General features: G+C 31.3%; 1 protein-coding gene across 4 annotated transcripts; it reads left to right on the forward strand.

Annotated features, from left to right (window-relative positions):
• The first annotated feature begins 4,937 nt into the window (after positions 1-4,937).
• Positions 4,938-9,720, forward strand: LOC106786697 (carotenoid isomerooxygenase). 4 transcript variants are annotated; one of them, XM_014748366.1, is made up of 10 exons: positions 4,938-5,119; positions 6,855-7,102; positions 7,205-7,351; positions 7,455-7,599; positions 7,699-7,849; positions 7,940-8,169; positions 8,265-8,447; positions 8,636-9,091; positions 9,190-9,288; positions 9,384-9,720. In XM_014748366.1, the coding sequence occupies exons 1-10, from the start codon at positions 5,042-5,044 to the stop codon at positions 9,555-9,557; spliced, it is 1,911 nt and encodes a 636-aa protein (XP_014603852.1). In that variant the 5' UTR covers positions 4,938-5,041; the 3' UTR covers positions 9,558-9,720. The 4 variants fall into 4 exon arrangements, with proteins under 4 accessions (XP_014603852.1, XP_014603851.1, XP_014603853.1 ...); XM_014748365.1 differs by lacking the exon at positions 4,938-5,119 and adding an exon at positions 6,396-6,754; XM_014748364.1 differs by lacking the exon at positions 4,938-5,119 and adding an exon at positions 6,397-6,778.
• Positions 9,721-9,725: the final 5 nt, after the last annotated feature.

Raw genomic sequence — 9,725 nt, forward strand, 5'->3', positions numbered from 1 at the left:
ACGATGACGATGAATTAATCGAGAAATTGATTAAATTTATTAACACACTGCAATGAATTCATTCTCTTATGCTGACTCATCATGGGTCGTGTTAGGTACGACATTGTTAATATATTTTTCTTTTACAGTATTATTTTAACTGATTCGCAATCGTCTCTGCTATTCACAATGGAAGACAAAATTGAAGTTTCCTTTCAAAACTGTATACCGAAAGAAAGGGGATGATTTCTTATTGTTCGCAGATATCTTAGAACATTTATATAAATGGTCAACGGTACATCTGGAAACATAATTTACTTGAATAGAGTGACCATACTATGTAAGATTTAAAAGGAGAAAGCTGGAAAACCCATGTCAATTTCTCATAAAAGAATCCTTTGGCTATTGTAAGCTAGAAACATTCCTGAATGTTCTTTCACGATTAAAAGATATAACAATAGAATAATCTATTTTAGAAAATTTAATTTCCATTTTCTAACAAATGGCCATAACATTCTTTGGATAGATTCTTTAAGATGAGGGATCGGAGACCCTTTTTTTTTTTAATAGTGCTTTAGGTAGTGCTGTAAAATGCATTCCACAAATAGTTATTCCATCAACTACACATTCTGTGACATATACAATATATTTCTTATAGTTTTAACACATACACATACCCAGATATATTTTGTTAGAAATATATTAATATATATTAAATATATAATTGTTAGTTAGAAAATATCGTAATAGTTGTCGCCAAGCTGACTGGTTTGACTCATTTTATTATTATTTAGTCTATAAATTTCTTTATATGCACAGTTATTATGAACAAATCGATCTTACATCATTATGGTAATGTTTGTAGATAATGAATCAACGTGGAAGAGAGAGAGAGAGAGACTAAAAACAATGAAACTTTAATTCCTTTAGGATGCATCTATGACGATAAATATAATTATTTAAATTCAATACTTTTTCTGAGACACACACACACACTCTATGTAGAAATATGAAAATGTCTTCTAATGTAAGTATTTTTAATTTTAGAAATGATAAAAATACATTTTGAGATCTTTAGAAGTTCTATTTAATGATTAAGTAGTGGTAGTGGACAAGTGTATTCACGGAAGAAGTCAAGTGATTCCGATAAGAGTTATCAAAAGTTACTCGTGACCGATTTGGGTTATGTCACATGCTTAATGACACATGCTATTTAAGTTTGTCCATTCGCTTAGAAATGACGAAATAAATATGATTGATCGTTGAAATTCAATCTGTTTATGCCAATGACGTACATAATCGTCTTAGAATGTTCCTTCAAATATTGATACAGGGAATGATAATCCAATAGGATGTGTCCATGTGTCATCTCGGATTAGAAAATGAAAAGAAATCATTATTAAATTTCCTACAACCTCGTAACACTGCAGTTATTTGGTAAAAAATATTTGTAGAGTGAGAGAAGTTTTTTATCTTATAGTTATAATTTTTGATCGAAAATTTGTGAGAAGATATGCAAGCTTTGCAGTTTGGGATTTGTGTTAAGGACTGTCAACTATCGTGTTAGTTTGGCGATAAGATTAAGTAGAAAAATAACTGTAATAAAAAACAATTTATCGGTAGACGTTGCCTCGAGATACGGATGAATAAAAGTCAATATTTGTTGAATAATAACTCGATATACAGAATAACGAAAATCGCTTCTTTGTCACGAGTACGTTGAGTGATTATCTAAAAGAAAGTTTTTTTTATTAAATGTTTGTGTGTATGACGTTAGATAAATAATATATATATAAATTAAATGAATCCCTTATAATGCCATCTAACTTTCATAAAACACAGAAGATAGATAGAACATATGTTTTTTTTCTTTCATTATTTTTAAGAGTACTATCATCATCCGAAATTTGTCCCACGTGTTCTTTTACATCATGCGTATTGGGCTGTATGTAAAACAAAAAATATACAGAATGAGGCAACCAACTTGAGGCAAAAAAACTTTAAAGGACAAATATTTGCACTATTGCAGGAGATAAAATGTAATGGTGGAAAGAATTTGTTCCCATGGTTATTTTTTAGATAAGGTATATTTTTTAGGAAATTTCAAAATTATCGACGTTTTTGTTTAATGGAACTATATAATGCATACGTGTATTATTGGTATGTAAAGAAACTACGGTAAGTGAGAGAAATCAATAAACAGAGACCATGTGACCATGTAACCATATGAATGTGTGATACGAAATCCTAACATTTAAAATAATAGATCCTTACTTTATCAAATGTACTTTTATGAGATAAAAAAACATATCAAAAACAAGCTGATTGAACAGTTGATATGTTTTTGTACTTCTAATGATAAATACTATAAGATTTTCAAATATCAGATTCTCTTTTTGTACCACCCTGTATGTATAGGGTGAAGAAAAGGGTTCATTATTTCTAGATTAGTTAGTACTCGTTAATTTATCGTTTCTGATCGAAGTGTGTATTTTTTTTCTGTTTCAAAAGTTCTCCTCCTATACCGTATGGAAGCAATGGATTACATTATTATTTTGTTCTTTTCCTGATTATAGAAAATTTGGTATGTCTTCTTTTCATTTTTACACACAGCTGACACCTTCTCGTTGACACGATATCTATTTACACACACACACACACACACCTTATGTTCTATAATTATTCTTCTTTTCACCTTTTTTTTTTATTTTCCAACGAATTATTATCTCCAGAACGAACACCTGTTATTGTTGTCGTCGAGTGTCACCCGAACAAAAATTGACTTATACAATTACGTTGAATGCGTGTGTACACAATGTTCTATATCGATAAGTCATTTTCAACTGGTCGATGAATGATCTTTCTTGTTAGCTTCTCTTTGAGATTTGCACGTAATTGTTAAGTTATATATTGCATCGGGGAAAAAGTTTTTTCGCAAAAGTTCAATGAGAAAATGAATGAAGTATTTCTTTTTTATATTTTCTATCCAACCTTTCGCAAATGATTTCAAACTTTATACTATAATTTACATATATATATTACAATTCTATCGTCAAAACAAAAGAGTTTTCTGTTTCGATAATTAGAGCCATTAGAAAACTGTCGAGAAAATTAAACGGGAATTCGAATTTTTATATCTTACAAACGAACAACAGATAAGCATTTGATTTATTTTTCTTTTAAGTAGCAAAGAAAACAACGTTCGAGATATAAACGATCATACGCATCGAGAATGTTAATCGTTAATAAAGAAAAATAAAATCAAGGAAAAAGCAGAGAGTTAATGTTTTTTAATGAATCTTATTCGCGAACGATAAAATAATCAAACTCGATGTCACATTAGCATCTTTCTTCTTAAATAAACATTGAAAAATATTATGTATCAGGATTTTTGTTTTAATTAATAGAACAAATAAATGAAGAGAAGCGCGCCAGACGAAAGATAAAAAAAGGTATTAATATCTTTTTTTTTTTAACAAAAGTAAACAGTTAACTCGAAAATATTACAAATGTTATATTGTGTGATCTATAGAAATGTCTGGAAAGTAACATGAGAATGCTTCCCATATGACTCTTCTCACGATCGTCAACGCTAATTAATGAATTTGTGCCAGGCAAAGTTTTTAATGGACATGGCAGAGCGTTAACAATCCGTTTACATTTTTTTTTTATCAGCGACTCATCGAAAGCTTTGAAAAATATAATCGATGATTGAAATATATACCGCAACTCTCTTGGCACGTAGATGAGAGACATTGTCTATTATTGCAAAGGAAAATAACAAAATTAAATGGTCGTGCATGAAAATAATATTCCTTTGACGGAAAAAAAAGTATCGAAGAACTACTCGGTTTACGCTTGCCTCGAGTCATTTTCAATTGACCTTGACCTGTAGCACGTAATGCAGTAAACACAAACAAGTGGATCGATAAAACGAGTTGATATTCCGCGATTCCACGTGGACGGAACGTATTCTTCCTGCTCTATTCCTTAATTAATCAAATCTCTGGGATAGAAAGAAAAGAAAAGACAGAATGATTTAAGTGTTTCATTAAGGTGAGTATTTTGCTCGGAAATGTTTCAAGAATTAGCTTGTTCTCGTTACGAAGAATTAATACCGTTCGATCGTAAAATCGTAATTACGACACAAATAACGTTCGACATAAATAACGTTTAATCAAAAGATTTCAATACACAAAGAAATAAAATTCGATTTATTTATATTGACCGTTATTTGACTTGCAGGATAAAAAAATAATATTACGATCGAATATACGCACGATTCTATAATGTGCGAAAAAAAAAAGCAAAAGAAAAAGAAAAAGAAAAAAGAAAAAAAAAGATGGTTACGTTATTAGCGTAAACAAAGCGTATTAATTTGATATTAGTCAGCCTGTAGACGTCGTTACTAATTCGATTTTATTGCCTTTGTTGCGAAGTGTGCTAGCGACATTTTGTGCACGTGACAAGCACGTGGTGGTCCGGAGTGGATTACGTGTGCGCATTGGTGCGTGCGCAGAGTCCAAGTAACGGGGAGGCTTCCTTTCGATCCGATATTCTCTTTCCTTTTCCCCACCCCACCGTTACTACTTTTGCCCACGCACCCAATCGTTCTCCTAATCAGTATCTCTCTGTCTCTCTTTCTTTTCTATCTATCATTTGTTACATGCAAAACTATCTCAACGTATAACATTTAAACGCATCATTTAATCTTCGATTAAAGAAAAAGTTTCGTTTACTTTTTTTCATTTTTCCTTTTTCCTTTCCGTTATTCTCGTAAATGGACAACTGTTTGCATTTTTTAATAATATTTTCGCATGATAATCTCAATTTTTGGCGATAAATTTACGCTAAATGTCACGAAGAAAATATTTCAGATATTTCATACGTAAAAATACATTTTCATGATTAATACAAATCTTATTATTTAAACTCGGGTGGATTTTGAACCGTTCTACAAATAAATTTTGGCTTACACCCAGTCAGTCGTTCGATTACCACCGGTTATTCAAAGTTGAGTCTCCCATTTTCGAATTGTCAGGACTAGAATTAATTTTAAAAAATGGCGGAGCGAAGTAAATCGTCAACAGTAATGGGAAAATGGACATCTTTGTCGAATAATTTCGATAGTTTTTTCGAGGTAACGGATTTGGTATTCGTAAAAATACGGAATTTATATGTAATTGTTAAATAATCGATGTGTTTGAGAGATACGTCTGTATAAATAATTTATTTTTATTTCCATATGTGTTTATTTTTATTTCTTGCTTGCGCATGTGTGTGCACGTTAACTATAAGTATCGTCATTTTCAACATTTTTTGCACGAATTTGAAAAACTAATGCATACACATACAATATAAACTTGCTATAGTTTTTCAAAGCAAATGAACCACATTCCAGATTTAGCAAATCTTTAAAGCTGTCACACGTAATATCGTACAAAAATGTCCATTAATATTATAGACTGCAAAAAAAGAAAAGAAAGAAAATGTTAACGAGGAATAATAAAGGATTCGCTCCTTGGACATAAGATTTTGCTTAGTATATGTGAATCAAGAACAAGGAAAATAATATTGTTTTTTAATCCACAATACATGTGCCGCGTGTATTTATGTTTTTATCTCATAAATAATATGCACGTGTTAATGAAGCTTATCAATAAATATATATATATGTTAATTTAATACAATAATTTTTATTATGCATAAATTAATCCTTGAATATTATATATATATATCCTTCGTATAGTAGAGAATGAGACATTGTTCGAAGAACACGTATACCAGTAACATATACAACGATTCGCGAGCATACTTCAGAACATTTAATACATTTGATGTAACAAAATGGAGGCTTTGTCGGTAAGTCAGACCACCCGCGAGTTTTAGATGTATTTATTTTAACTAATTGTATTTAGACTCCAACACCCATGGTTAACGTTTTTTTTTTTTAAATTATCACTGATTTTATTTGTCTTGTGTGAAGATGCTAACAAAAATATATTTCTTTTCTGATGAAACGCCATAATAGTTTAAAATTGACAAAAATTGTATGAATCCTTTTATTATCATAAAAAAGACTTAAAAGTAAATGCCTAATGGCATTTCTTCAAGAGATTTCTTTTTCGATTTAATTACGAACAAATAAAATATTCGATTTATTATTAGGCATTTAATTAATCGAAGAAATACTTGTTAATATATTTAATCATATTAAGAGTGTCACTTGTAATGTTAAAAATATACAAAGATCCGAAAACGAGACGACACGTGTGTGTGATTTCACGTAGAAGAATATTTACGAAGGTTGCACGTGCACGTGAAAATCGAAACCCGATTAATAAAGCACGTGTCAATTCCTGTGGCTTCGAGCAAGCCAATACTATCTCATAAGTTAATCAGGTCAGATTCAAGGAGTCTACGTTGTAAGGTCAAGAGAATAGTGTCATTCGTTTCGCGAACTTGCCACGTTTATCATGGATTTTACTCACAAAAGGGTATATCAGATTCTGTCATCTATACTGGAACCACTCGAAGCAGATTTGCCTACGGACGGGAACGGTGACGAGGAAGCATAAATTTTCAAAGTAGACAAATAACGTTAGGATTTATCTATTTCGGTACCACATTTTGATTGAAAAATTATAGCTCTAACATGAAACGTAGGAGCAGTTATCGTAGATCGCGATCCACCGAGGATCTATGTTCAAATTTAAATATTATCGGTGATCTTATAAACGAGAAATGTATCAATAAGTCTAACACCTCTTTCAATGTACGCATTAATGTACCCATGAATGTACGCATACATTTTTGAGATACCTCGATCGTAACGTATTGTTGACGTAAACGTGATTCGTTGTTCATTTTTATAGATCAACGATGATACCGATTTGGTAAAAAACGATAGCGCGGAAGATGAAACGAATTATTGGCCGAATTGTGATGGATCTATTTTGACAAGATCTTGTGAATACGAAGTAATCGATCCGATTCCTGGACACGTTGTTGGTAAAATACCAAAGTGGTTGAAAGGTAGTCTATTGAGAAATGGTCCTGGCAGTTTGAAAGTGGGCGATTATACTTTTAATCATTTGTTCGACAGTTCGGCTCTTTTGCACAGGTAATGATCAAATATTTAATATAATAACATTGTTAAACGATTGTCAAACGAAAAGAGATTTATCATTAATTCTTATCTAACTGAGTAATAATAAATTGAAAGGTTTGAAATATCGGATGGAAATGTAACTTATCAAAGAAGATTTGTACAGACAGAGATTTATAAAAAAAATAAAGCTGCCCAAAGAATCGTGGTATCGGAATTTGGTACGAAAGCTGTGCCAGATCCTTGTCAAACTATTTTCAAGAGGTAAGGAAAAAATACAAAAAACGTTACCACTTGAATATTTTCGATTGTAAATTATTGACAAAACCTTAAAGAAATGTATGTTACTTATGTTTACTTATGTCAGAGTTACTGCAGTATTTAATCCGTCGGAAAGCTTCTCGGATAACACGATGATATCGGTTTATCCACTTGGTGACGAGTATTACACGTTCACGGAATCACCCGTAATCCATCGGATTGATCCGGAAACCTTGGAGACCAAGAACAGAGTAAATAACGCGTTCGAACAAAAAGATAATATCTTTTGCCGAATAAATCGGCTGACTTCATTTTTTCGTTTCTTTTTTTTTTTTGTCCAATCTTTTTAGGTGAACGTATCAGATTATGTGAACATTGTCAATCATACTTCCCATCCTCACGTGGCGAACGATGGAACTGTGTATAACGTTGGACTTAGTATAACTTCTCGAGCTTCTGCTTACACTGTTGTTTGTTTTTCACCTTCTAGAATTATCATTGGTAATTTGAGCGATATAATCTGTTAGAAATAACGAACGTCAAAGACATCATTTATATTACAAGATTTTCTAATTTTGTATTGTATTATAGATGAAAATGGCGAAGAAAAGGAATTATCCATGTTTGATCAAGCAGTTATTGTTGCTACCTGTCCATCGAGATGGTTAATAAATCCTTCTTATATGCATACTTTTGGAATAACTGAAAATTATTTTATTATCATAGAACAACCCTTGGCTGTTTCTCTTTTAAGTATGATGGCTTGTCAGATCAAACAAGAAGCTATGATAGGTTGCATGAAGTGGTATGAAGATAAAGATGTATGAATGTTTTCTTTATTTCTCTATAATATTAAATAACTTCGTCTAAACATGTGTATGATCATATTTATAAATATCTAATTGAATATTTACAGACTCTGATACATGTAATATCGAAAGAGACTGGCCTAGTAGAGAGGACTTTTATCGCTGAGACATTTTTTTATTTACACATTATTAATCAATTTGAGACTCGTGACAGAGATTACATCGTTCTAGATATCTGTTGCTATCGAAATGCAAAAATGTTGGAGTGTATGTATATTGAAACGATAAAGGTATGTTAATCGTTGTTGAAATAATTAAAAAGGGAAAAAGATACAAAATAAATAAGTACAATTGTTTATCTACTATATAATCGATATATTTTCTTTTGCATATAATAATAGTTATTGATAAGAAAATAATAATTCTCAAATTATGTCTCACTTTTCCTCTTCATCATTTTTTTCTTTTTTTTTTATAGAATTTGCATAAGAATCCCGATTACGCAAAATTATTTCGTAGTAGACCTTTGCGTTTTATTTTACCAATGAAGAAACCTTCGAACGACGTCCCAATGGAATATAATTTGATCAACGTTAAAACGGTCTACCAAAGTGCTGAAGTTTTTGAAGGATTGAAACTCGATGAGAAAAGTGAGGCTAACGTTGAACTCGTCGAAGAGAATAATTACAAAAAAGATACTAACATAGACAAATCCAATGGAATGGATAAAAGGTACGAGAATCGGAGTAGTAATCTTTTGAGAAGAAAAGCTGCAGCTCACAAGTTACCAGACGGGAATATTTTTGTTAAACCAGAACTTCTTTGCGATCTTGGTTGTGAAACACCTCGTATAAATTATGATTCTTACGTTGGTATGGAGTATCGCTACTTTTACGCGATATCCAGCGACGTTGACATAGAAAATCCTGGCACGGTAATTACAAAGTAATTAATGTTACAGTAAAAAAAAAAACATAACGAACAGAGACAAATTATTTTATCAATTAATACGGCCTATTGCTTCGTCCATAGCTAATTAAAGTGGACACGGTGAATAAAACAAAGAAAACATGGTGCGAAAAAAATGTTTACCCTAGTGAGCCAATTTTTGTACCCGATCCACATGGAAAGGTAATATATATATATATATATATATATAATATAATTTGTCACGCAACAAAGAGTAAATAGTCGATTCATTTACGTTTCTAAATCTAATCGAACAGAAAGAGGACGATGGAGTGATCGTGAGTGCTCTTTTGTGGGCTCAGGATCGTGAGAACCAAGCTGGTTTATTGATTTTGGATGCTGAAACTTTTACCGAAATTGCGAGAGCTACCTTCGATACACCTGGACCTGTACCAAAGTGTTTGCATGGTTGGTTTATATTTAATAAATAATATCGTTCGTTAAAAGTTAACTTAAACAGATGGATATTAATAGTATTGAATGTTTATGTCGATTCGTATTTTACGTGGTAAAAAGTATTTGATGTTCCTATTTATAATAATAATGATAATAATGGCGGGTAATTATTATTATTGAATAATTATATTTAAATGTGATAA

This window comes from Polistes canadensis, unplaced genomic scaffold, assembly GCF_001313835.1.
Source record: "Polistes canadensis isolate GaletaPanama2010 unplaced genomic scaffold, ASM131383v1 scaffold_80, whole genome shotgun sequence".
In the NCBI taxonomy this organism is placed as follows: Eukaryota; Metazoa; Arthropoda; class Insecta; order Hymenoptera; family Vespidae; genus Polistes; species Polistes canadensis.

What these genes read in the sequence shown, in the direction of transcription:
- LOC106786697 (XM_014748364.1), top strand. Translation starts at nt 6,635, where the DNA reads ATGAAACGTAGGAGCAGTTATCGTAGATCGCGATCCACCGAGGATCTA. An exon ending in TGTCAAACTATTTTCAAGAG is followed by an intron (nt 7,352 to 7,454) that starts GTAAGGAAAAAA and finishes TACTTATGTCAG; the next exon opens with AGTTACTGCAGTATTTAATC. An exon ending in TGTATATTGAAACGATAAAG is followed by an intron (nt 8,448 to 8,635) that starts GTATGTTAATCG and finishes TTTTTTTTATAG; the next exon opens with AATTTGCATAAGAATCCCGA.